This window comes from Canis lupus, chromosome 6 (genome assembly GCF_003254725.2).
Source record: "Canis lupus dingo isolate Sandy chromosome 6, ASM325472v2, whole genome shotgun sequence".
Classification (NCBI taxonomy): Eukaryota; Metazoa; Chordata; class Mammalia; order Carnivora; family Canidae; genus Canis; species Canis lupus.
In genome coordinates, this window is record NC_064248.1 from 36990376 (window position 1) to 37017891 (window position 27516).

The 27516-nt window shown below is 55.2% G+C and overlaps 1 protein-coding gene across 5 annotated transcripts in view; it reads left to right on the forward strand.

The window, feature by feature from the left end:
- TFAP4 (transcription factor AP-4) overlaps positions 1-25220 on the forward strand; it is a 35550-nt gene extending 10330 nt beyond the window's left edge. The window contains exons 1-7 of one of the 5 annotated variants that reach the window (XM_049110959.1): positions 12454-12589; positions 20479-20664; positions 20781-20879; positions 21272-21442; positions 21826-21966; positions 23165-23317; positions 24090-25220. In XM_049110959.1, coding sequence (XP_048966916.1) covers positions 20590-20664; positions 20781-20879; positions 21272-21442; positions 21826-21966; positions 23165-23317; positions 24090-24284 — 834 coding nt within the window. In that variant the 5' untranslated portion in view covers positions 12454-12589; positions 20479-20589 and the 3' untranslated portion in view covers positions 24285-25220. Of the gene's footprint in view, positions 1-12453; positions 12590-17810; positions 18949-19582; positions 20419-20478; positions 20665-20780; positions 20880-21271; positions 21443-21825; positions 21967-23164; positions 23318-24089 lie in introns of those variants that run through there. The other 4 variants (XM_025416694.3, XM_025416695.3, XM_035717266.2 and 1 more) reach the window with 4 other exon arrangements.
- Positions 25221-27516: the final 2296 nt, after the last annotated feature.

The window sequence follows — 27516 nt, forward strand, 5'->3', positions numbered from 1 at the left end:
AAGGGCCGTGCAAACCTCAGCCCCAGGGGTGCTCTGTGATCTGTCAAGGTGGGAGCTGTTCACCTGCTCTGGGGACACAGCTCGGGGTTATGGGAGGTCCCCACTGCTGCAGATTCATCCAAGGATCTGGGACCAGGCATTTCCCCTGCCGCCTCTGGAGGCTGCTCTCAGCCTCCATCACCTTGCTTTCTTGGGAGTCCCGGGGCTCCCTTTCTTGGATTTGGCACGTAGACCCCCATTCACCTCCCGGAGAATTTAGCATTTTCCGCCTTCCCACGTGACCTGATGGTGTGGTGGGTAAGTGTGCTGGTCAGACCAGTGCAGGTTCTGACGCTCTGGCGTGTGGCTCCGAGCAAGTCTCTTGACTCGTCTGAGCCTCTGCCCATTGGTAGTGGCGGTCAGAATGATGCTACCTGGGGGGTACAGTGATATGGTGGAAGAGGGCCAACCAGGAGAAGGGGGACAGGTACCTGCTCGGTACTGAGCACCTCACACACTTGGGGAGTGACCAGCCTCCGGTTGGTCCTGCTGCAGAGCCCAGCTGGCAGCCAGTCCGGGGACAGGCCAGGGAGCTCTGTGTGTCTCCTTGCCCCTGGAGCTGCGGGAGGCTCCTATGACTCAGTTCTGCTCAAGGAGGAGGGTGTCAAGGCCAGGCCTCTGAGGTTGGGACCCCAAGCAACCTGCCCGCCCTCCCCAGCCTGCCCCTGGCCCGGCCGGCCTGGTGCTCGCCCTTTGGTGCTCTGGCACAGCCGGCGGGCCCTGTGCTTTCCCTGCTGCCTGCCCTGGGCGCTCAGCCCCTTCCCCGGATGTGTGCCACAGGCCTGCTGCCACCCCGGCCCGAGGGCTTGGGGCCCAGCCGTGGCCGTGGGCCCCCACAAGTGGGGGCCGTGGCAGGGCAGCCACAGGGCAGGGGGGAACGAGGCACAGGGGGAGCCTCAGGGTCCTGCCGGCACCCCGTCCTCTCTCCTTTGCAGCCCTGCCCCTCTGCTGCTGCTTCTCACATTGCAGCTTCTGAGTTCCTGGCACCACCGCTCGGCTCTGAGGCCACCGCACCAGACAGGACTTAACCCCAGCGGTGCTGGTGCCGCAGCCCATGACGGAGCCCACCACAGGGCCCATCCTGTGCTCCAGCCTGGCCCCCCTCCGGGGCGCTTCCCTCTCCTTCCCCCCTCCCCCCACACTTGAGTCCAAAGCCTCCCCTGACCCTGAGGATTGGTTTCTTCCTTTGGCTGGCTGGGCAGTGACTGTTGGCCACAGACTGTGGGTTCCATCTCGCCGTGCACTTGACTTTGTCATTTTACGCAGACCTCTCCACCTCCCCCGCCCCAGGCCCCATACCCAGGCAGGCTCCTCTTCTGCGCCAGGCCTTGTTTGGCCTGGGCTGTGCCACCCGTACCAGGTGAGCCCTCGAGTCCTGAGGCCAGTGTGGGAACCATCCTGGGGGCGGCTGTGAGGGGTCTGGGGGAGCTGCGCTGGCCCCGAGTAGCTGGGAAGATCGTGGGCCAGCCCCAGGGTGTCACAGGACGTCTGGTGCCACAGTGAGGACTGGACAGGATGGAGTAAAGCTGCCAGAGCAGCACTGGGCCATGGGGGTGCAGGCCACAGATGCACGCACACGTGCCTCTGCCTAGGCGGGGGCTCTGAGCCCAGCCCTGCCCGGGGAGAGCCCCCCTGCAGCCCTCCCAGGTCGGCTGTCATCAGAGCCGCTTCTGTCCCTTCCCTGACTCGGCCGTTCCAGGCCCATCCTTTTCTACCCTCAAATGGGACTTGTCCTGCCTTCTCTCCCCATCCCTGTCCACTCCTTCGGAGGAGAGCCGATGGCCCAGAAATGCTGGACACCCTCGCCGAGCTCAACAGTGTCCCTATGCTTTGTACCTTTCCCTTGAACCCCAAATACTCCCTCCTGGATTTCTGTGTGCCTCTGCTCAAACTTTGCCCTCTCTGGCCACATGCCCTTGGTTTTAGGTTTCTGGTCTGTCTGTCTTTCTTTCTTTCTTTCTTTCTTTCTTTCTTTCTTTCTTTCTTCTTTCTTTCTTTCTTTCTCTCTCTCTCTCTCTCTCTCTCTCTTTCTTTCTTTCTTTCTTTCTTTCTTTCTTTCTTTCTTTCTTTCTTTCTTTCTTTCTTTCTTTCTTTTTACTTATTTGAGAGAGAGAGAGACAGAGTGCACGGCATGAGGGAGCGGTGGCAGAGGGAGAGGGACAGAATCCCAAGCAGACCTGGAGCGTGATGTAGGTGGCTTCGATGCAGGGCTCTACCCCACAGCCCCGAGATCATGACCCAAGCTGAAATCAAGAGTCACCCAGGCACCCTGACTTGCTCTCATTCTCATGTTGACCAAATGCCCCAAGACTCAGTCTCCACTTCCCCCTGAATTCCCTGGTGGGAAGGGCCCCGGGCTGAGTATCAGGTCCCACATTTCCCTGAGGGAAGGGTCCCTAACAGAAGGAGGTGAAGCTTTCCCATGGAGTGTGAGGCAAGGGGCTGGGTGCTGACCAGGTCCAGGATAGGGCGCAACGATGGAGGGAGAGCAGGGATGAGGGCAGGAGCCCGTCCCTGTGGGCTGAAGCGTCATGCCTGGAGACACCGGGAGCAGCGCTGGAGGTGGGGACAGGGGTGCATACCACAGGTGAACTTCAGCTCCCCCACACCCCCTAAGGGCTTGCTTGTGGACAAAGTGAGTCAGATTAACCTGGAAGAAGGAAGCACGCATCGGGAAGCCAGGGCCTTAGGGTACCTAGGCAAGCCGGGCGCCTCCCAGATCTGCAGAGCCTTGGGGGTGTGGGGAGGCGGGTGGTCAGCCCCTCCACCCCAGTACCCACCTTGGGTTCCCCAAAAGTGTTCACACCAGCCTTGTACACAAAGCGGCGTGTGTGCCCGGCGCCCCCTAGTGGTCGTGGGTCTCTGGCCTCGTTCCCCCAGAGATCTCCCTGTCAGGCTAGCTAAGGGGACCAGGGCCCTGGGGATACTGGCCTTTGCTCCAAACCCCAGGAGGGCTATCTGAGTCTTTTTCTGCCTTCCTGAGAGCATTCCAGAATCTCTCCCTGGCAGGAGCATTTTGCTTCTGTAGACCTCCAACAGCTGGCATTAACCCCTTGCCGCCTGCTATCAGCAGCTGGGGTTCCCATATTCACCAGAACATGCTGGGGCGCTAAAGGCCATCTGCTACATCCCCCAGGTCCTGGCATATTTGTGTGGAGGACGAAGCCTCAAATGAGGGTTGGGGCCCTAGATTCCTGTTTAGGCTCCATCTCCAGTTCTCTGTATATTCTTAACTTTCTCCTGCCCACCTGTGGCAGCAGGATTCTCATAAAGACCCCCAGTGACGTTTGTCCTGTAGAAAATGAAGTTAGAGACTCAAAGCTTGAAAAGGGTCAGTGTGAGGGACGCCCTCTGTTTCTTAGAGGGAGGGGGGCACAGGGCAAGGACCTGAGATTGGCTTCTAGGAACTGGTCACTGTCCCCAGCCAACAGCCAGCAGGACAACGGGGACCTCAGTCCTACAGCTGAGAGGAACTGAGTTCTGCCGACAACCACTGAGCTTGGAAGAGGATCAGAGCCCCAGGTGAGATCATAGCCCCGGCCCACACCTGGATTTCAGCTGGTGAGACTCTAAGCCAAGAACCCAGTCATGCCTTACCTGGCCGTTCTTTTTTCTTTTTTTTTAAATTTTTTATGATAGTCACACAGAGAGAGAGAGAGGCAGAAACATAGGCAGAGGGAGAAGCAGGCTCCAGGCACCGGGAGCCCGATGTGGGATTCGATCCCAGGTCTCCAGGATCGCGCCCTGGGCCAAAGGCAGGCACCAAACCGCTGCGCCACCCAGGGATCCCTTACCTGGCCGTTCTGACCTCTTGAACTAAGTAATGATAAATGAGTGCCCTTAAAATTTTTTTTTATTTTATAAAAAGATGTTATTTATTTATTTGAAAGAGAGAGCATGAGCAGTGGGGAGGGGTAGAGGGAGAAGCAGGGAGCCTTGTGCAGAACTTGATCTCAGGACCCTGGGATCATGACCTGAGCTGAAAGCAGATGCTTAACCGACTGAGCCACCCAGGCATCCCCTTTATAAGATTTTTTCCAAAATATTTATTTATTTATTTTAGAGAGAGAGAGAGCAGAGGGGCAGAGGGAAAGAGAGAAGGAAAGAAGCAGACTCCCTGCTCAGTGCAGAACCCAGACGAGGGGCTGCATCGCATGACTCATGAGATCATGACCTGAGCAGAAATCGGGTCTGACACTTAACCTTAACCGACAGAGCCACCCAGGTGCCCCTAAATGGCTGCTCTTTTAAACCAATAAATTTGTGGAAGTTTGGGCACCTGGGTGGCTCAGTTGAGCATCTGCCTTTGGCTCGGGTCACGATCCCGGGGTCCTGGGATTGAGTCCCACATTGGGCACCCCACAGGGAGTCTGCTTCTCCCTCTGCCTGTGTCTCTGCCTCTCCCTGTGTGTCTCTCATGAATAAATAAATAAAATATTTAAAAAATATTTGTGGGAGTTACACAGCAAAGGGAAATGAGCACATCATCTGTCCAAAGAGAAGAGCAGAATTCCAGACACATGACGGATAAAAATTTTAAAATGAGAAAAATTGGGCAGCCCTTGTGGTGCAGCGGTTTAGCGCCGCCTGCAGCCCAGGGCGTGATCCTGGAGACCCTGGATTGAGTCCCACATCAGGCTCTCTGTATGATGCCTGCTTCTCCCTCTGCCTGTGTCTCTACCTCTCTCTCTCTCTCTGTCTCTCATGAGTAAAGAAATAAAATCGTTTTTTTTTTTTTAAATAAAATAAAATGAGAAAAATCTATCCCCTTCTCCACACAGGTGCTATGTAGACTCAAAACCTGCAGCAGTCGTCCTGCTGCCAGCCCTCCCTCCTGGCTGGAGGGTAAATCTACTCAGCATACACATCCTTCATCCAGGATTCCAGCCAGTCTGGGTTGAGGGCAGGGTTTGCTCGGGGCAGGGCTGTGCGGCCAGCATCCTCAGGGCAGCCAGATGCCACTTGGGCTGAAGAAAGGAGCTCTGGAATCCATTGCTCTAGGGGATCCCCATTATTTCTGGAGCTCCCCAGACTTCTGGGCATCTTTAGGGTCTATAAAGCTGTTTCTAAAGTAACAGCTTTATTAGAATCATAATCCCCCTACCATATAAGTCACCCTTCTAAAGTGTACAATCGATTGGGTGGTTTTTAGTATATTCAGAGTTGTGCAACCATCACCACAATCAATTTTAGAACTTTTTTTTAAAGATTTATTTATTTATTTATTTATTTATTTATTTATTTATTTATTTATTTATTTATGACAGACAGAGAGAGAGAGGCAGGGACACAGGCAGAGGGAGAAGCAGGCTCCATGCAGGGAGCCTGACGTGGGACTCGATCCCAGGTCTCCAGGATCACACCCCAGGCTGCAGGCGGCGCCAAACCGCTGCGCCACTGGGGCTGCCAAATTTTAGAACTTTTTAAAAAGATTTTATTTATTTATTTATTTATTTATTTATTTATTTATTTGAGAGAGACTAAGCGCACACAAGCAGGGGGAGGGGCAGAAGCAGGTTTCCCACTGAGCAAGGAGCCTGAGGTGGGACTTGATCCCAGGACCGTTGGGACCATGACCTGCCACCCAGGCACCCCAATTTTACAACATTTTCATCACCTCAGGAAGAACCCCCGCCACTCCAGATCTGTCAGCAGTCACTCCCATTTCCCCCTGACTTCCTCTAATTCCCTGGCAATCTTGTCTCTTTTCTGACTCCATGACTTTGCCTATCCTGTACTGTGGCCTTTTGTTTCTGGCTTCTTTCACTCAAAATGATGTTGTCCAGATCCCTCCATGCAGGGTGTCCCTGGGTGGCTCAGCAGTTTAGGGCCTGCCTTTGGCCAGGGGCGTGATCCTGGGGCCCTGGGATCAAGTCCCTGCAGGGCCTGCCTCTCCCTCTGCCTGTGTCTCTGCCTCTCTCTCTGTGTCTCTCATGAATAAATAAAATCTTTAAAAATAATAATAATAATAAAAAGATTCATCCATCCTGTGGTATGTATCTGTACTTCATTCCTTTTGTTAACTTTATTGGTATCACGTACCATACCACTCACCCATTTAGTGTTCAATTCAGTGGTGAGCGCAGCGTGATGCATAGAGTTGTTGGATAACTATGTTGTGTACTTGAAACTAATACAACATTGTGTCAACTGTACTTCAACTAAAAAAAAAATCAGGGTACAAGTCAGTGGTTTCTAGTATATTCACAATTTGTACAACCATTATCATTGTCATTTTTAGAAAATTTCATCTTCCCCCAAAAGAAACCCATACCCATTAGCAGGCACTCCCCAATTTTCTCCTGCTCCTAGCCCCTGGCAGCCACTCATTTACCTCCTGTCTCTGTGGATTTGCTATTCTGTATATTTTACTTAGTGGAATCTTACACTCTGTGTCCTTTTGTGATTGTCTTCTCTCACTGAGCATTAAGTTTTCAAGGTTCATCCATGTGGTGGCATGTATTTGTACTTCATTTCTTTAACAATTTTATTTTTTATTTTTAAGGGGGGGGGAGAGAGAGAGAGGTAGGAGGAAGGGCAGAGGCAGAAGCAGAGGGAGAGGGAGGAAGAATCTTAAGCAGGCTCCACTCCCAGAGTGGAGCCCAATGTGGGGCTTGGATCCATAACCCCCACACATGACCTGAGCTGAAACCAAGTGTCAGAGGCTTAACCAACTGAGCTACCCAGGCACCCCTGTACCTCATTGCTTTTTATGGCTAAGTAATACCTATTGGATGCATAGACCATATTTTTGGGTAGTCATTTATCAGTAAAGCCTGTTGATGACTCTCATTCACTCTTCCGACCTGGAATTTGGGGATGGGGATGGGGGAAGGAGAGCAATCAAGGAGGAAGGGAGCTGGGTGGGCTCCTATTTGATAATGTAGAGGAAGGAGAGCCAATGTCCTGAGGCCACACTGCAGTCACAGGTCTTTTCCTCAGGTGAAACCGTCTGTCTCTCCATGCCTGCTTTCCAGAGCAGTATCTGCCCAGGGTCTGCAGCCAGAATTCAGCTGCAAGTGAGCCAGCTGTCAGCCCCGTAGATGATAATCTGAATTTCTTTATTAAAGGAAAAAAAATATATATATATTTATTCATGGGAGACACACAGAGAGAGGCAGAGACATAGAGAGAGGGAAAAGCAGACCTGCTGCAGGGAGCCCAATGGGGGGGCTCAATCCCAGGACCTTGGGATCATGCCCTGAGCCAAAGGCAGACGCTCAACCACTGAGCCACCCAGGTGTCCCAATAGTCTGCATTTCTCTCTCTCTTTTTTTTAAAATATTTTATTTATTTATTTATGAGAGAGACAGAGACAAGACAGAGAGACAGAGAAGCAGAGACACAGGCAGAGGGAGAAGCAGGCTCCATGCAGGGAGCCCGATGTGGGACTCAATCCTGGGACTCCAGGATCACACCCTGAGCTAAAGGCAGGCACTCAACCGCTGAGCCACCCAGGGATCCCCAACAGCCTGCATTTCTAACATAGATCATCCACCAAGACAGTTACCTGATCACTGTCTTTACAGAGACCAACCCCTGCCTTCCCCCACCCCACCCCCACACTTCAAGGGGCAAGTGGTCTGCAGGCTGACGGTCATACCACCCCATCCTATGTGCAGGCTCTACACCTGCTCCTTTTCACCTGTGCCAGGTTTTAGCAGGAAGAGAGGAAAACTTGGCCCCTCCTCTGTCCCTCCCCTGCACATCACAACCCTGTCATTCTCTGTGGGCCAGCTCAAATGCCTCTGGTCACTGGTGCCCACGGCAGCCTGGCATCAGTGGGAACGACGACCACTTACTAATGCTACGACATGCCAGGTGTATCACAGACTTCTTGCAACAGCCTGTAAGCCCGGTGCTGCATGGCCTCTGTGTTACAGATGAGGAAGCTGAGTCAGGTTAAGGAACATGCCTGTGGTCACTCTAACACCTGAAGCTGGGGTTCAGGTAGAACCTGGATTCTGAACCGCACCATACAGCTCTTAGTCCCTCCTGGCATTCTGTTGTCCAAAGAGCTGGGAGGGTGTGTAGACAGAGGCAAAATCCAAGGACTTTGGCTGCCACGGTGTCCCAGATGCCAAGCAAAAAAGGAACAAGAGGGTCACATACAGTGAGAAGAGAGAGCACAGAGCTCCTTGGAGGTCACCAGTGATGCGGGAGTAGTTTTCATGGAGTCGGGCAGGGTAAGCAGGAGAGATTGAACAGAACACCCACTTCAGGGAGTTTTGCTATAAAGAGCAGCAGGGAGAGAGTGGTAGCTGGAAGGGGTGGAGGGTGGTAGGTGTTTTGTTTTGTTTTTTAAATGGGAATAACACAGCTTGTTGTTGGAAACGATTCTCACAGAGGGGACACAGTGGGCAGCCCGGGTGGCTCAGTGGTTTAGCACTGTTTAGTGTTTAGCCTCCAACCCAGGGCCTGATCCTGGAGACCCTGGATCGAGTCCCACATCGGGCTCCCTGCGTGGAGCCTGCTTCTCCCTCTGACTGTGTCTCTGCCTCTCTCTCTCTCTTTCTCATGAATAAATAAATAAAATCTTAAAAAAAAAAAGAGGGCACACAGTGAGGATACAGGAGAGACATCGTTGAATGATTCTCACGGAGGGTTGTACACGCACGGACGGAGCGCGGACACTCATCCTGACACGGGCCCGGATGGCAGGTGACAGATACAGATAGGGAGGCAGAGGCGATAAGTGGAGCATGTAGGATTTCTGTTCAAGGTTGGTCCCCTTTCCTCAGAGAAACAGGACCTGAAGTCACGTTAGGGGAGTGAGGAGGTGGGGAGATGATGAAGGAGAGAGGAAGAGGTGGGAGGAAAAACAGACCAGAGCAATAGGAGCCTCCACTGTGGGATCTGAAAATAAGATCAGTCAGCTAGGTTGTGGGATTTCCTTTTCTTGGGGCTGTTTGGCTAGTGGGGAGGGCGGGGGTAAGGCAGGCGGGGTTGGACAGGTGAGGGAAGGATTCTATTGATGGGCTGTGAATTCTAAGCCGGATAACGAGAGGAGATGATGAAGGGGCAAGGCATTGGCAGGATTGATGGGGTCATGCAAATTAGAGCCCACAGGTCAAATCCAGCCCCCTGGCTATTTTTTTTCTTTTATTGTGGTAAAATGTATGTAGCATAAAGTTTGCTGTTTTCACCATTTTATTTTTTTTTAAAGATTTTATTTATTTATTCAGGAGAGACACAGAGAGGCAGAGACACAGGCAGAGGGAGAAGCAGGCTCCATGCATGGTTACTGATCCTGGAGCTCCGGGGTCATGCCCTGAGCCAAAGGCAGATGCCCAACCACTGAGCCACCCAGCCATCTCTGTTTTCACCATTTTAAAGTGTACAATTCAGGGGACGCCTGGCTGGCTTAGTTGGTGGAACATTGGCTCTTGATTTTGGGGTCATGAGTTCAAGCCCCACGTTGGGCATGGAGCCATTTAAAATAAAATAAATAATAAAAAAAGTTTAAAGTGTACAATTCAGTGGCATTAATTATATTCCCAGTGTTGTGCAACCATCACTGTTTCCAAAATTTTCCATCACCCCAAAAAGAAACACCATACTCATTAAGCAATAACTCTTTCATTTCTCCCCTACTCCCAGTAACCTCTGATCTACTTTCTATCTCAGTGAATTTGCCCATCCTAGGTACTTTCATGCCCGTGGAATCATAACATATGTGATCTTTTGTATCCTGACTTAGTTTACTTGCCATGTTTTCAGGGTTTGTCTATGTTGTAATATAGATGAACCCTTCGTTCCTTTTTTTTTTTTTTTAAGATTTTTTATTATTTATTCATGAGAGAGAGGCAGAGACATGGCAGAGGGAGAGGCAGGCTCCATGCAGGGAGCCCGATGTGGGACTCGATCCGGGGACTCCAGGATCACGCCCTGAGCTAAAGGCAGACGCCCAACTGCTGAGCCACCCAGGCGTCCCCCTTCGTTCCTTTTTAAGGCTAAATAATATTCCATTGCATGGATAGACCACATTGTGTTTATCCACTGATCAGTTGAGGGACAGTGAGTGGTTTGCCCCTTTTGGCTACTGTGATTTTTTTTTTTTTTTTTAGATTTTATTTTATTTATTCATGAGAGACACACAGAGAGAGGCAGACACACAGGCAGAGGGAGAAGCAGGCTCCATGCAGGGAGCCCGATGTGGGACTCAATCCCAGGACTCCAGGATCACGCCCTGGGCTGAGGGCAGATGCTCAACTGCTGAGCCACCCAGGCGTCCCTTGGCAACTGTGATTAACGCTGCTTTGAACACTGGCATATAACGACCTGTTTTGAGTCCTTGTTTTCATTCTTTTGGCTTCTACCTAGGAGTGGAACTGCTGGGGCAGAGTACAACCTCTGCCAGGTTTTGTATGGCCCCTGAACGAAGAATGGTACAGTCTCCCTAAAATGTTCACATCCTAATCTGTGGAACCTGTCACTAAATTGCGTTATGTGGCAAAAGGGGCTTTGAAGATACAGCTAAGGCAAGGATCTTGAGATGGGAAATTATTCTGTATTATCTGGATGGGCCCAAGATCATCATAAAAGAGGCAGAGTCGAGGGGTTGGGATAGGAGAAGAAGGAGATATGGTCGAGAAGGAGATATGGTCATAGAAGCAGAGGTTGGAGTGAGCCGTTGGAGTGAGGTCACCAGCCAAGAAATGGTGCTCAGGGGGAACCAGGATCCATCCAGGCGGTTCTGTAAGAGAAGAGCAGGGGGTAGACACGCTTCTCCCGGTTCTCATTCATTCCTCACGCATCCATTCGGGCCCTATAGATCCTGCTCAGTGTATACAGTTATATGGCCCTCTTTCCTATGTTGCCCCCCAGAAGTCATAATTTCCTGAGCACATTTCCTGTCCCCACAGTGAGACTTTCCAAGGACTGTGATGCTAAGTGAACTGGGATCTGTGCTTCAAGTGCCCAACAGGTTGCTTTAAAGATGAGAGAACACGCGTACAAAAATCTACACGGTACTCTCAGTATCTAATAATCATCGTTCCTGAAATATCAGTAACTTTTTTTTTTTTTTTAATATCAGTAACTCTTGTTAGTAGTAGGAATATTTTAATTAGGAGGCGCGATTTGGGCGGAACCTTGAAGGCGGAGGGGATTGGGAAAGGCGGTGGGCAGGAGCGAGGACATTCCGAGGCAGGCGTGGTCTTCCTGAGCCAGGGGCCAACCCGACAGAAGCCAGGGGAGGGGACTCGGGAGGGGGTACGGAAGCGGGCCGCCGCAGCGTCCTTGCCCCCCCGCCCCGGGCATCACCGTAGTAGAGAGCGCACCCTGGCGGAGGAGCAGGTCCCGCACGGCCTTAGGCATGAATGGGAAGCTTCGGGCCTCCTCTGCTGTCCAGCCTCCCCGCGGAGGGGGTAGTGGGAGGGTGGCTAGTGAGGGGGACCCGGCGGCAGCCACCAAATCTGCGGGCCGCTGCCGTCCTGGCCCGCCTCCAGCCTTCACTCCCCGCCGGGGCCCCCCGTTTCTAAAGGCAGCCCCAGGATCTGAGGCGCCCGGCGCGCCCCCTTCGCTCTGCACCCCCCCCTCCCCGCCCCCCGGCTCCGAAATTCCCAGGCTCCGGAGCCCAGGCTGGGCGGCCAACTGGGCAGCCAGGGAGGGAGGGGGCTGGCTGGCCTCCGAAGTCGGCCCCAAGTTACATGTGGGAAGAGGTGGCTGTGACGCAAGTTTCCAGGGGGCCCTGGGCTCGGAGGGAGCGCGCCAGAGCGGCTCCTCTCCATGCAGCTGCAACCCGAGCAGCACCCCAGGCCGCCTTCGCCGTCTCCGCGGGGCCCAGCTGCGCGCCCGCCGTCCCCGGGGGCCGCAGAGCGCGGAGACCCTGCACCGGGCAGTCCCCGCCGGACCCCGGACTCGCGGGCTAGGCTCCCTCGCAGTGGCTGGCCTTTTTTTTTTTTTTTTTTTTTTTGCAACGCTTGCCAACCTGTCAGCTGATGGACCTCATCACCCATAGTGGCGCATGTAGCTCGGCCGCAGCTCGCTCCATTCACACCGCGCCCCCCAGCCGCCCCACGGCCCCCGGCTCCCAGTGCCGGGGGGTTGGCCCGCAGACCCTGGCTGCCACTGGCCCCCGGGGGCCGGCGCCCCTCTCGCCCTGGCCTCGCGCAGCCCCGGGGGCGCTGCAAATAGTCCTTTGTTTACATGCAATTCCTTACTCCGCGGAAGGAGGCCGGGGGAGTGCTGAGTTTTCACCAGCTGTTTCCCGCCTTGAAACAGACATCTGATCAGCTGCAAACACACACACACATACACACGCCCGGGGAGGCAGGCCGGAGAGACCTCCCTCCCGCCCCTCCCGCCCGCCTCCCTCCCCTCGCCGCCGCCGCCGCCAGCATCTGGGACCGGCCGTTTCTGCACCTCCGTCCGGCGCTGCCCTTTGATTCGGATTTCCATCTTGCATTCTCCGGCGGACCGCGGGACCCGGCTCGTGCAGAGGAGGGGGGCCGATCGCTATGGAGTATTTCATGGTGCCCACTCAGAAGGTGCCCTCTTTGCAACATTTCAGGAAAACAGAGAAAGAAGTGATAGGAGGGCTCTGTAGGTGTGTACTCCTCCTCCCCCCCACCCCCTTCCCATGATTGCAGCCCCCGGCCAGCCCGCCCGGGCAGGCGCGCGTGTGCGCACGCATGGCCCGCGCTGCCAACCCCGCTCGCCTTTCTTAGCCGCCGGGGCGGCTACAGCCCCGCGCGCCGGGGTTGCGCCGCCGGGGGACCCTCCTCCCCCGGAACGTGGGGGCCCCGAGCGGCCCCGGTCACTTTTGTCCGCTGCAGGCGGGCGAGTCGCGACGTTTGTAAATTGCAAACAGACCCACGTGGTTCTGCAGCAGTCCCGGCCATGCTTGGTGCTGGTGGCTTTCCCCCCCGCGCTTCCTCCTCCCCCCTCCCGCGGCGGCTTCCTTCCTCTCCCTCCTTCTTCGCTGTCTCTGGGTACCCCCCTCCGTGGCGGTTTGGGGGGCCCGGGCCGCGCGTGGGGCCGTGGCGCGGGCGGCTACAATGCAGCCACGCCGCGGCTCTGGGCGCGAGGGGGGGATCCGGGAGCCGGGTAGTGTGTTTGTAGGGTGCGGGGCTGCGGCGGGGCCGGGGGGCGTGCTCGAGTGGGGGCGCGGGGATGGGTGGGACCCGGGAGGCCGGCGCTGCCGGCCGGGGGCGCCGCGGACCCGGGCACGTTGGCGGCCGCTCGCTCGCTTGCCGCCCGCGCCCGGGCGCTGTTTACTAGCGAGGCCTGGACGTGACTCTGCAGCCCTCTTGGAGTAGGCGGACCTCGGCGCGCCGCCTCGCGGGAGCTGTAGTTCCCCGCGCCCCGCCCTGCGGCATTGTGGGAGTTGTAGGCGTGCCCGGGCCACGCTTTCCTCGCACAAAGCTCAGCTCCCGAGGGCCGGGTGCGCCAGGCGGGCCCGCGGGGGGGTGCCTTTTGGGGAGGGGGCACCGGACAGTGCCCCTGGCCTCGTGAGGCCGTTGCCCGCCGCCCGCGGGGCTCGGCTGCAAACTTTCCCAGCCCACGCCCCTCCCCCAGCCCTAAACCGAAAGCGTCCAGCCCCACCGTGGGTGGGTGACCCCGGGGCCGCCGCCTTCCCCAGGAGCCACTTCCCAAGCGTGGCCTCGGTCGCTCCAGATCCATCCTTCACCAGAGGGTGACGGGTGCGCGCACCACTCACATCCCCATTCCCCTGGACCCTTGTTAAAATGCACGTGCCCGCCACTCGGATGGCCAGGAGGAGGACGGCCCTGTCCCTGAGCGTCTGCACCGAACTCGGCCCGCGGGACACGGCGGTGCTGCGTCTGGGGCTTCCCTGGGTGCCCCACTTGGGAACCTGCAGACCCCTTAGAACCCCGCGGCTCCTGGAGCGAAATGGCTCCCTAGGACTGGGGCCACGTGCTCAGCCGCCAGGGTCAGGCTGGGCGGGGATTGAGGGAGGAGGAGCCGGGGCGGCGTGGCCCGCGCTGCTGGACAGCAGGGGCTGCAGAAACCGGGTTCGGGGACGGGACGGTGGCTGCTCCTGTACACACACCTCCCCACCCCGCCCCAGGCTCCCACCTCGACGGTTCTAAAGTTCGGAGTCATGTGCAGCCAGGGGGGTGGCCACCCTGGGTGCTGGCCCTTCCTTAAGGTCTACCAGAAGGGCCTCCCTGTAATAAGAAAAAAAATTCTGGAGCTCTTAGTATGTTCTAGGGACTCGTTTTGATAGATTTTTTTTTTTCTCACTGAATTTTTACACTCTGCGTCCTGAGTTAAGCGGCCTTATACACATACACTGTATGGGGTGAGGACATGGGCTTGAGAAGGGAAGAGTTAGTTACAGCAAGTGTTGGGGCTGGGACTTGAACCCTGGTCCCAGAGCCCTGCTCCTATCCCTCGTGGCTGGTTGGTTGTTCAGAGAATGGCTGGGTAGGACTGTTTGAGCCTGATCCTGGGTAGGCTTAGCACAGTGGGGACCTCTAGCCACCAGGTCTGAGACTTAGTTGAATCCTCTCTTGACCTCCCAGGACTAGGAGTTATACTGTCCCTGTCCCAAACCCTGCTTTAGAGGAGTCTAGCAGTCTCCAGGGGTCAAGTGCCCCAGGCTTGGGCATGGGGACATGCTCAGCCTGCCTATCTATGAGACAGTTGAAGCCTGTGCAGTGGGTGTGGAGTTGGGACCTCTGGGTTTGTTCATTTTCAGAAGCTGTGGGGTGAGGTGGGATCAAGTGTGTGGGTTGGGTGAGAACTTCTGGCTTTATGGATTGGTTTCTGAGGCTGGGATCTTGTTCTATCCCTCAGTGACTAGGAGCACTCTCTGCCTCATCCCTCTCCCAGACCTACTGGAGGGGGCCATACTGCACAGTGGGCACCCCCACCCTGAGTCACCCTCAGAGCAAGGCTCATGCCCCAGCTGTGTGGTTTTGGACCTGTGTGGTCTCAGCATGTGCCACTTCAGTAAAATGGAGCACCTGTGAAGGTTAGGCTGTGTGTATGGAAAGTGCCAGTATCTGTTAAATTCTTAGAAGCAGGAGCACTGTGATCTTAAAGTGTTTACCTCCTGCCCTTGGGGGGAAAGAGACCAGTGCTCAGAAGGAGTTAGGGAACAATTAGGGGCTTTGGAGTGTGTGTGCTGGGTCCCTGATGCGGTATATATGTGGCACTGGCTCTGGGCTGGGAACCAGAACTGGCCCTGTCCCAACAGCTCAAAATCTCCTGGTGCTAAGGTCTTGACTCTCCTGGTCTTATCAGCCCTGTAAGAGAGATCTTGGGTTCTCCTGGAATCCTGGGTGCAAACTCTGGAAAAACAAGGCATCCTGTTTTCCTCAATCTCTTTTATTCTCTTCCGTCTCTCTCTTATAACCTAAGGGTCATTTTTATTTTATTATTATTTATTTTAAAAAGTCATCTCTGTGCCCAACATGGGGCTTGAATTCATGACCCCCGAGATCAAGAGTCTCATGCTCTACTGGCTGAGCCAACCAGGCACTGCCCCTCTCTTCCGTGTCTTTTGAATTTCACCATGGTCCTATGAAATGAGGCGGTATTCCCCCATTTTGCAGGTGGGTAAACAGGCTTTGAGAGATGAAGTGCAGTTCCATGGGATAACAAGGGGCAGAGCTGGCTTATACTTGAACACAGAGTAGGGAGTCCCCTCTGAGGCGCTGAGGAAGCCCTAGGGAGGGGAGGACAGGGGAGAGGTGTTTCTGATATGAACAGCCTGGGCATGGTCTACTGGAACTGAGGGCAGGGGTGGCAGGCTGGTCAGAGTGTGGTGTATGGATAGAAGCAGTGGGGCCGGGTGGAGGCTCTGGGCTGCTTCAGTGCTGCAAAGAGAGGATGAGCGCCTTGGGCATCCTTGCTGAGGATCACTGCTTCCCTCCTGTCCTCCTCTTGGGGTGTAGGAGAAGTCCCATGTGGGCTTTCCCACCTCTGCCTGTAGATGTTGAGCGGCAGGTGTGTGAGTGACTTTTTGGGCACTGTAAATGAGAGTTCTCAGTGGCTAATCTTTTTTTTTTTTTTTAGTTTTTATTTATTTATTCATGAGACACAGAGAGAGGCAGAGACACAGGCAGAGGGAGGAGAAGCAGGCTTCATGCAGGGAGCCTGATGTGGGACTCGATCCCAGAACTCCAGGATCACGTCCTGAACCGAAGGCAGACGCTTGAACCGCTGAGCCAGCCAGGCGTCTTGTCAGTGGCTAATCTGAGGCTGGAGCCAGGCCTGGGGGTGTCGGTGGATGGGGGTTACTTTGCCTTTGGGCTGGGAAGAACTCATCCAGGTCAGGATTCAGCCTTGAAGACGGTGCTCCCTACCCGGGAGCCTCTGATTGGTCTGCTAGTGTTATTCCCAGGGGGCTGTCTGGAGGTACTCTGGTATTGGGGGGACAGTCTTAGCACCCAGGGCTGGTACTCAAACTGTTCTTGGCCAGTTGGCTGCCCTTCTCCAGGAGACAGGCTGTCAGAGGCCGGACTGGGAGGGAAAGAAGCATGCCACCTTCACTGCTCACCTGGGAGTCTGGAGTTGATGTGGAGGGGGCAGAGGGCCTTACAATTCCTGTCAGTCACGTTTATGTGTGCAAAACTCAGATAAAAATGTAAGAAACTTTCAGGGATTTGCAGAAAAGCCTATTTGATCTATGGTCATCTAGTTTAGCAGCTAGACTAGCCATGAATTATAGGAATCTCTGGTCAGCGATCAGGACCCCTAACATTCCGCCAACCAGAACTTCTGATTAGTGCACACGTTCCAGGGCTGTTTAGGTGAGTTATCTGTTAGGGTCTTGGTGGCAGCCCAAGTCCTCAGGAGGAACTGCAGCTTTGGGGTGAAGTCTGTTTTCTGGGGCTTTTTTTTTTAAAAGATTTTATTTATTCATGAGACACACACACACACACATAGAGGCAGAGGGAGAAGTAGGTTCCCTGTGGGGAGCCCAACGTGGGACTTGATCCCAGGACCCCAGGATCACACCCTGAGCTGAAGGCAGACACTCAACCACTGAGCCACCCAGGTGCCCCTGCTTTTTGGGACTTAAGTCTGCATTAGGTTAACTGGCAGCTGGTTCCTGAGCCAGGGCGTTGATGGACTTGGTGGGGAAGGAGACAGGATGGATGGCACATTTGGAAGAGCCAGGATGAGCAGGCCCTGGATCCTTCACTCCACTCTGGCCTCTCCAGTCCCTGGGCATCCTGGGGAGAAGGGAGGAGCTGAGGGTCTCCCAGGGCAGAGATTTTCATGGGCAGATGAACTGGCTGGCTGGGGGAGGAGCAGCTGAATTCTGGTTTCTTGGGGGTGGGACCTGGAAAGTACAGGAGGTAGGTACTTGCCTGCACCCTGACCCACCTGTCTTTCACGGTGGACATGAGCGGGTCACTTCTGTGCCTGTCCCACTGTTTGTCAGGAGGACCACGGACACTACCTCCTGAGGCCACATACGGGGCTCTGGGAAGCAGCGGGGGCCCTTTGTGAGCTGTCAGGAGAGGGTACCAGCAGCAGATGCGGGAGAAGGGCTGAGCTTTGGCATCTGCAGGTGCCTGTTGAGCAGGATGGCTGTGCACACCACATGCTTTGTCTTTCTACAGGGGTTACCGTCATCTGTCTGTCTGGGTGTCTGGCTCTGTGGGGCGGTGCAGAGCCTACTCTGTCCTGTGGGTAAGAGCCAGGCTCTGGGGCTTGGAGCAAGCCTATGTCCTTGATCCATACAGGAATCATAAGGCCACTGGACTCAGAGAGAGTGTGACAATTCTAATCATAGAACTCAAAATTTATATATATATATATATATATATATATATATATGTATATATTTTAAATATTTTATTTTTTTTTATTTATTCATGATAGACCTAGAGAGAGAGAGAGACAGACAGACAGAGACACAGGCAGAGGGAGAAGCAGGCTCCATGCATGCCAGGAGCCTGATGCAGGACTCTATCCTGGGACTCCAGGACTGTGCCCCGGGCCAAAAGGCAGGCGCTAAACCGCTGAGCCACCAGGGATCCTCCTATTTATTTATATTTTTAAAGATTTTATTTATTTACTCATGAGAGACACAGAGAGAGAGAGGCAGAGACACAGGCAGAGGGAGAAGCAGGCTCCTCGAGGGAAGCCTGATGCGGGACTCGACCCCAGGACTCTGGGATCACGCCCGGAGCCAAAGGCAGACACTCAACCACTGAGCCACCCAGGCGTCCCTTGATTTAAGCTTCTTACTCTGTTGCCGAGTCCTCCAGTTGGGCCTTCTGGAACGGCCAACACTCAGGGTGATCCAAGGGTGGAGGTGGGGCTCCTTTTGACCCCTCACCATTCTTTTCAGGTCTGGCCTTTGGGCATCTCCAGGAGGGCCCCAGGGACTGTGTAGGGGTGTCTCCCTGTATCTCCCGAGAGGATGGGGATTCCCACCCAGACGGATGTCAATCATTTGGTGGCTTGGCTTCCTTTGGACGTCTCTCCCCAGTTTTTTTTTTTTCTTTCTTTTTGTTTAAAGTAAGCTCTACACCCAACATGGGGCTTGAACTCATGATCCTAAGATTAAGAGTCATATGCTCTTCTAACTGAGCCAGCCAGACTCCCTACCCTACCTCTTTTTCTTCTTTTCCCTCCACTCCCACCTCTTTAATCCACCCACCCAACACAGAGGGTCTGGAGGGCACTGCCAGACCAGGGAGCCTGGACCAGGTTCTAACCCCCCACAAAGGGCGGGCAAGCCACTGTGTGTCAGGTCTCGGGCCTGCGTCCTCGCCACTGCTCTGTCCCGCCACCCCATCACCTCTGATGTAGGGGCAGGGAAGTTGGGAGAAGTGAGGTGCCCCTGCCCTGAGGTGAGGAGCCAGATGGCTGGTAGTCTGACTCTAAGACTCTGTCCCTCCTCATTCGGAGTCCCAAGTCTCCTCTGCGAAGAAAGGGTCGTGGGCCACCTTTTGAGCATGGACATTCCAGGATGCTGTAAGGAAACTGCCCCCTGGGGGCCCCCAGCTGCGGCGACTACCCTCTCCCCCAGGAGAGGGGGCCAAGGCCCAGGAAGGGCAAGGGCGAGTCCAGGATCCTGCCAGCCCAGAGTGGGGCAGAGAGGGTGGGCCAGGGGGCCGGGAGAGGCCATGGCTGTCTCCAGCTGTGGCAGATGCATTCTCCGAGGTTTTCTTTTTTTTTTTTTTTTTTTTAATTTTTATTTATTTATGATAGTCACAGAGAGAGAGAGAGAGAGAGAGAGAGAGGCAGAGACACAGGCAGAGGGAGAAGCAGGCTCCATGCACCGAGAGCCCGATGTGGGATTCGATCCCGGGTCTCCAGGATCGCGCCCTGGGCCAAAGGCAGGCGCTAAACCGCTGCGCCACCCAGGGATCCCTCTCCGAGGTTTTCTGAGCAAACGCCTTTCCTCCTGGGGACAGGCATGGGGGTTTGGGCACCTTTTTGAGCCCAGGGTCCTCATCGATGGAATAAGGCTGCCCATAGTCCGTTTCCCCACTTCTCCAGAACCAGGGATGTGAGCTCTCTTGGCCCAGGCCTGGACCAGGTCACCCAGGGAGGGCCCCTCAGGAAGACGCCAGGGCTGTGGCTTTGGGTGGGGCTGGTGGCCTCTTCTGGGAGCCCAGCATCTGGAAGCCATCAGGCCAGGGGCGGGGGGAGTCGCAAGAGAGGGCCGGGAAAGGGGGAATGCCTCCTCCAGGCCACACACAGGCCCACCCCTCGGGAGCGGTGGCGTTGGGCCTACAGGCCCCGCTGCTGTCTTTGCCTCCTGCCAATACTTCTGGGCCTCTCCCCCTTCCACTGGCTGCCTTCTCTCTCACCCCACTGGCTGCTGCTCCTGTAAGATGCAGTCACGTAATATGCAGTAACATTGCCCACTGCATGCTGGGAGCCTTGCTCCTTTGGCACAGGATGGGGCTGCCTCTTGGGGTGGGCAGGCTCAGGGGAGAAGTGTCTCCAGGGGTGGTTGGTCTGGTGTCCCCTTCTTGGAGTAAGTGGTACCTGTCTCGTTTTTGAGGTCTTAGCATGGGGTGTCTGGGGCCAGGCTGGGAGCTTGCAGACCAGTGTGTGGCTGCAGATGTGGCTGTGGTGACGGGGAGGGAGGAGCGATGTCTTCCTAGTCCTCAAGCCTGTGGTGCCACAGGAGGGGGTCCAGGTGCATAGCCAGGAGCTCAGAGGTGTCCCAGGGACAGGTGTCTGCAATTATTGTCTGGGACCATCTGTATCAGAATCACAGAGATTCTTGCTAGCTGGTCAGGCTTCTGGGCCCCACCCACACCTGCTGGCCAGACACTGGGGCTAGGACCTGGGGCTGCGCACTTACGGACACCCAGACACCCCAGAGGTACTACTCCATCACCCTCCTGATCTGCTGGGGTTGTAGGGACCTGGCAAATCTGGCATCTTCTGTCGCAGGACGGATGAAAGTTACACTAGCGGCCCCCGGAGGTGAATTGTAAAGACAGGGTCCCACCGGGGCAGGGCACGGAGGGCACCTAGCCTGAGCAGGTCTCTGTCCTGACCTGCAGCCTTGCCAACATTCCACTGACCCCTGAGACTCAGCGGGACCAGGAGCGGCGGATTCGGCGGGAGATTGCCAACAGCAACGAGCGGAGGCGCATGCAGAGCATCAATGCGGGCTTCCAGTCCCTCAAGACCCTCATCCCCCACACAGATGGAGAGAAGCTCAGCAAGGTGGGCTAGGCACGGGAGCCTTCCTGGAGGACGTGGCGGGCTCAGGTGGGGAGAAGGAAGTGAGCTTTGGCAGACGCTGCCCGCCGGGGTCCCTGACTTGTCCCTCCCACCCTCAGGCAGCCATTCTCCAGCAGACGGCGGAGTACATCTTCTCCCTGGAGCAGGAGAAGACCAGGCTCCTGCAGCAGAACACACAGCTCAAGCGCTTCATCCAGGTAGCTCCCCGTGGGGGCCTCCTGCTGCCGCAGTGCCCTGCCCCCTCCGGCTGCCTTTCCCCGCGTGAGCGCGTCCTGGCTCAGCCGTGGCCCGCAGGCTGCATCTTTCCCACTCACCTATTTCGGCACTTGCCTCCCTGCCTGGGCTTTGGCTTACCCATCCGTGACGTGGGGTGGGGTGGGCTCTGGAAGGAGCCGGGTGATTTCTGGAAAGCAGGTCCATTGTGCCTCCTTTTCTGGGCTTCGGCCATCTGTTGGGTTGGCACAATGGGGCCCTAGTGCTGAGAGGGACCTTGGGGGGCTGCGAGGGAGTCCTCTGATGTCCCTGGTGGTGGTGGTGGTTGTAGTTCAGGGTTGTTGAGGCACACTCACTGGCCCCTTGGGGTCCCCAGGAGCTGAGTGGCTCATCCCCCAAGCGGCGGCGGGCAGAGGACAAGGACGAGGGCATCGGGTCGCCGGACATCTGGGAGGACGAGAAGGCGGAGGACCTGCGCCGGGAGATGATCGAGCTGAGGCAGCAACTGGACAAGGAGCGCTCGGTGCGCATGATGCTGGAGGAGCAGGTAAGGCTCTGGGGGTGAGCAGTTCTTTACGGGAGCACCTGCTCTGTGCCAGAAGAGCACCTCTCTTCTCAAATAAATAAAATCTTCCCCGGGCCCAGAGCAGCGCAGCACGGGCAGGCCCTGGAGGTGGGAGGGGACACGGCCTGAGGGAGGAGTCATGGCTGGCCCGGCAGGCTGGGCTAAGGACTTTGGTCTCTCCCGCCGAGGGTGGACGAGCGTCAGCCATGCCAGGGTTTGCAGCAGGAGTGAACGGCCTCTTGCGAAGCCTAGAGCCTGGAGGCCGACCTGCGGTCCTGAGGGCCCTGCTCCGGGTGGGGCCGGGGAGAGGGAGGTGCGGGGTGCCCTCCGAGCCCTGCCCCTGAACCTGTCGCCCTGCCCCCCAGGTGCGCTCGCTGGAGGCCCACATGTATCCGGAAAAGCTCAAGGTGATCGCACAGCAGGTGCAGCTTCAGCAGCAGCAGGAGCAGGTGAGGCTGCTGCATCAGGAGAAACTGGAGCGCGAACAGCAGCACCTGCGGACCCAGGTGAGCAGTGGTGGCCTGGGAGCGGTCCTCACTCGCAGCGTCAGTGCCCCGGGCTCCAGCGGGGCAGGCCCAGGGTCCCAGGTTACTGGTTCCCAGGTAGCCTGCGTATGTTACCACATCGAATCCTTGTAGTGGCCCTTTCAGGCCTGAACTTATATTCTTCCTATTTTACTGATGGCAAAATTGAGGCGCACAAAGGGTGCATGACATGCCCACTCGTGATCCTCAGCGACTTAGCTGTCTAAACCCACGGTCTACACGCTTGATAACCACTGTAATTTTTTAAAGTATTTATTTACTTTTTGGGCGCCTGGGTGGCTCAGTTGGTTGGGCAACTGCCTTCGGCTCAGGTCATGGTCCTGGGGTCCTGGGATCCAGCCCCATGTCAGGCTCCCTGCTCAGCGGGGAGTCTGCTTCTCCCTCTCCCTCTGCCCCTCCCCCTACTTGTGCTCACTCTCTCTCTTCTCAAATAAATAAAATCTTTATTTATTTATTTTTTAAAAGATTTTATTTATTTAATCATGAGAGACACACACACAGAGGCACAGACACAGGCAGAGGGAGAAGCAGGCTCCATGCAGGGAGCCCGACGTGGGACTCGATCCCAGGTCTCCAGGATCACACCCTGGGCTGAAGGTGGTGCTAAACCGTTGAGCCACCTGGGCTACCCAAATAAAATCTTTAAAAATGATTTATTTACTTGAAAGAAAACATTTACTTGTTTTAGAGAGACTAAGAGCCAACACTAGGGAGGAGGAGGAGCATAGGGGGGAGAGAATCTCAAGCAGACTCGCTGCTGAACGCAGAGCCCAATGCGGGCCTTGATCTCATGACCCTGAGACCAGGAGCCAAACCAAGAGTCAGCTGCTTAGCATTCTGAGCCACCCAGGTGCCCCACAACCACTGTATTTATTAGATGTTAAAGTGCTTGCTTGGTGGACAGTGAAGGGGTCCCGGGATCTCAGATGGCTGGAAGCCCCTCTCTGGAGTACCTTTTCCACGTTTGTAAAGTTAGAGGGGGTGGAGCACAAATTGGCCAGCCCTCCTAGGGAAGATGTTCAAGGGCTGGGGTGGTTGGCAGAGGCTCTCTCGAAGCAGATGGTTTTGAGGGATGTCCCTCTGTGAGGGACAGAAGGATAGAAGGGAATGGGCAGCTCCTGGAACCTTTGAAAAGAGACTGAGGGCTTCTTCCTTGCAGCTCCTGCCCCCTCCGGCCCCTACCCACCACCCCACAGTGATCGTGCCGGCGCCACCCCCTCCCTCCCACCACATCAACGTTGTCACCATGGGTCCCTCCTCGGTCATCAACTCTGTTTCCACATCCCGGCAAAACCTGGACACTATCGTGCAGGTACCTGGACTTGGGGACGGGGCATCATGTGGGAATGGGCCCTTTGTGTCCGTCCCCGCATCTCTCTTTCTGTGTCTGCGATGGGGGTGGCTCTGAGAAGGTTTGGGGCAGAGAAGGGGGCGGGGACAACATAGTCTGGAAGACCCTGTTCCTTCCCTCTATGGGGTTTACCGAGAGGCTTTTTTGCTCCCTGAGCCTCCTGGTGTCAGGTTCCTGCATCCAACTCTTGGGTTGGTCCAGAGCTTCCTCTCAGCTCCATCTCCAGGACCTGGGTGGGCTGCAGCTGGCAGTGGTCGGGTAGGGACCAGTTAAGCCTCCTGCACAGAAGGAAGAAATGATATGATCAGCTTCAAGGGTCAGGCCTGAAGTTCTGTTGTGCCCAGCTTTGGGCGGCACCCCTGGGAGAACCAACAGCATCACAGAGAAAGAAAGAAATAAACAACAACAACAAAAAACCCCATCCACCCCTGCCACGTTGGTTGCACGTAAACCCAGCAAAATTGAATAATAAAGTTAATAGCAGAGAAGAGACCTGGCATAAGTGAGCAGGTGCTTTGAAATACATAAATGAGAGACGCTTGTGACTCTAGGCTGACTTGCCCTGTGATCTCCAAGGAGGTGTTCAGCTTAGCGGAGAAGGTCTGAACGTTGGGCAGGCAGGCTGCTGTCTTGCCAGGCTTACTTCTGGACCTTTCTGGGGTGCGGGTGAGGGGGTGTTTGTCCGAGTGTCCCTGGCTGTCCTCATCACACCCTGTCCCCCCCCCCCCACAAGGCGATCCAGCACATCGAGGGCACCCAGGAAAGGCAGGAGCAGGAGGAGGAGCAGCGGCGAGCGGTCATCGTGAAGCCGGGCCGCAGCTGCCCTGAGGCCCACGCCTCTGACACTGCCTCCGATTCGGAGGCCTCGGACAGCGACGCCATGGACCAGAGCCGGGAGGAGCCAGCAGGGAATGGGGGGCTTCCCTGACCACCCCCCAGCCCTCCTCTCCCTTCTTGGGGCCGGAGGGGGCCGGGGGCAGCAACGGGGAACAACGCAGGTGAACGAGTGAGGAATTTTTACAAAATTACGACGTCATTTGGGTCTCTTTTGTGACCTCTTTTTTCAATACTGTAAATCCACCTTTGGGCGAAGCCACCTGACCTGAGGCCCCGGGGGGCTGGGGTGGCAGGAGCACGTGGGAGCACCGGGACACCTGGGGCCGGGCCTCGCCCCGGAGGCTGGGGGAAGCTGACACAGATGCCTGGCCTCTCTCCGCCAAAAAGCTTTTTTTCTTTCTTTCTTTTTTTTTTTTTTTTTTTTTTCATTTAAACATGTTTTTAAGAACAGGGAAAAATCAAACAAAACCCCAAGGTATTCTGGCCTCCCCAGAGCCAGCCCTAGACTGTCAGTCTTTGACTCCTTCCCTCTTCTTTTTTTTTTTTTTTTTCCTTTCCCCTTTAAGCACTTACATGGGTTGGGGGTCTGGCTGGGTCGGAGCTCTCTGGGGCCCCGGGGGTCTACAGTGCTTTCGGTTGGGGTTTGCTGCTGCCCTACTCTCCTTCCCTCCTCGGCTCAGCACGAGGACTCGCCACTCCCCGCCGCCACCCAGCCCCATCTCTCCCTCCGGGTTTCCCATCTTCCACCCCAAAAATGTCTTTGTCTCTCTCTTTTTGTTTTGTTTGTTGTTGGTTCTTTTTGGTTTTGGTTTGGTTTATCTTTTTGGTTTTTTGTTTCTTGTTTTTTTTTTAATTTTTGTTTTTATTTTTGTTTTGTTTTTTTGTTTTGTTTTTTTTTTTTACAATTTTGAGGTCTTTGTGTTCAAGGAGAAGCTATTATATTTTGTTAAGAAAGTGGGGGGAAAAAAACCAAGAGGCCACTGTGCCTTTATAAAGAAACAAAATAAAGTTTGTACTTTGTTTTTTAGATTCTGTGTCTCCTGGGTGTGTGCTGTCCTGAGGAGCCGGGGAAGGCTTCCTGGACTACAGTATGGGGTGCTCTTGGGGCCCACCAGAGGGGATCGGGTATGGCTGAACATGAAGATGGTATGTCGTCGTCATCCCCCCACCCCCTGCCCAGTGGGCAGTCAGGGTCCCCAGACTCCTGGCATTACTCCCTTGACTGTGCAAAGATGGGTGATGGCGCCAGGGGTGGGAGGAATGTCTCCTTCAAGGGGAGAATGAACCACCAAGCCAGATTCCCATCTCTTAGAGAAAGGACATGGGATGTTGAGGGGTCCTAGTTGTCCCCAGGCTTTGCCACTTCTTCATCTTGTGTAACCTCGCTGAACCATAGTCTCCCCAGCTACAGGAGAGAGAGTAGTATTACTTCCTGGCATGGTGTTACAGAGATCAGTCGGGTCTGGAAATTTATCTACAAGGCCCCTGAGCATCAGTTTTGTCATCTGAAGTTGGAAGTCAGTGGTACAAGGGCATTTTATGTTGCTGGGTAGGGAGGTGGACCTTTAACTCTCTTAGAATCCTCGGTGACCAGATGTGGCTTTACAGAGTGTTTCCCGTTGGGGAGCCTGGGTGGAGCAGTTGGTTGAGCATTTAAGTCTGGGTTTCGGTTCAGGTTGTGATCTCACAGTCCTAAGATCTGAACCTGGTTCGGGCTCCATGCTCAGTGGGGAGTCTGCTTGGGATTCCTTCTCTCTGCCCCTACTCCCCATGAATGTGCTCTTTCTCTCTCTCTGTGTCTCCCTCAAATAGGTAAGTCTTAACACACACACACCCACAAACCCCCAAAGTGATTGCCTTTTCCTGCTTTTCCTCATTGTGTATGTGGGCACCTAGGTCAGAGCAGAATGGCCAATTCACATCTCACCCTACAGTGATGCTTGTGACTACAGTGAGATGTCTCCAGACATGAACTTGCTGAAGACAAAGGCAGGCAGGAGCTTGAACTTTTTTTTTTTTAGAACTTTAAAAAAAAAAAAAAAAAAGAACTTTAAAATTAAGTATTTTAAAGTGAAAAATTTAGAGGCACTTAGTATATTCACATTTATAAGATTTTATCTATTTATTCATAAGAGACACAGAGAAAGGCAGAGGGAGAAGCAGGCTCCATGCAGGGAGCCCGACGCGGGACGCGGGACTCGAACCTGGGACTCCAGGGTCACGCCCTGGGCGGAAGGCAGGCGCTAAACCACTGAGCCACCCAGGGATCCCCGTATAGTCACATTGTTGTGTTGCTGTCACCTCTATCCACTTTCAAAACCTATCACTCCAAAATTCGCACTTTTTTTTTTTTTTTAATTTTTATTTATTTACTTATGATAGTCACAGAGAGAGAGAGAGAGGCAGAGACACAGGCAGAGGGAGAAGCAGGCTCCATGCATCGGGAGCCTGATATGGGATTCGATCCCGGGTCTCCAGGATCACGCCCTGGGCCAAAGGCAGGCGCCAAACCGCTGCGCCACCCAGGGATCCCCAAATTCGCACTTTTTACTTTTTGGTTGTGTGACTTTTGACCAATGCATACAGTTGTGTAACCATCATCACGGTCCAGCTATTAGTGGTCTCATCTCATTGTCCTGCACTGTCCCTTTGCAGTCCAGACCCTGGCAGCCACACTGAGCTGCTCCTACAGTTTTGTCTCTTCCACATAAATGGAATCCTATAACGTTTAGCCTCTTGACTCTAGCTAGCTTCTTTAACTTAGTATCACAAAGTTTTCTTTTGGGGGGTCTATCTAGCTAAATTTACATAATTATATTAAAATACGTGTCTGAGGGGAGGCGCTTAGCCCGGATCTGAGCGGGGGACGCCCTTCCCAAGGCCGGAGGAGCCACGGTTTCCAGCCAGGTGCGCAGTTTGGGGCACGGGTCCCATGCAGCTCCTAAGAGCATCAATAGAGGGCGCTGTGGGCCCAGGACGCCGGGCCCGGCGAGGGCGGAGGCTCCGCCTCCTTCCGGTGCCCGCGGGACTGCTCAGTTCCTATAGGCCAGAGGAGGCACCTAGGGGCGGGGCCGGAAAGTCCCCTCCCCCGACCTTAGTGGCGCGCCTGGTGACAGCAGGCGGTCTCCGTGCAGGCGGCGGAAGTCAGGGGCGCGGACGCGGCCCCGCCTCTTCCCGGACTCGGTCCCCCTCCCCCCCGGAGCGCATGCTCCTTGGCGCCTCAGGCGGCTTTGCGCGCTACCGCCGGCCCGCCGCTCTGTCCCCGCCCCCGGTCCCGCCCCCGCGCGCTCTCACGCACGCCTCGCACGCAAACGCCGCGAGCG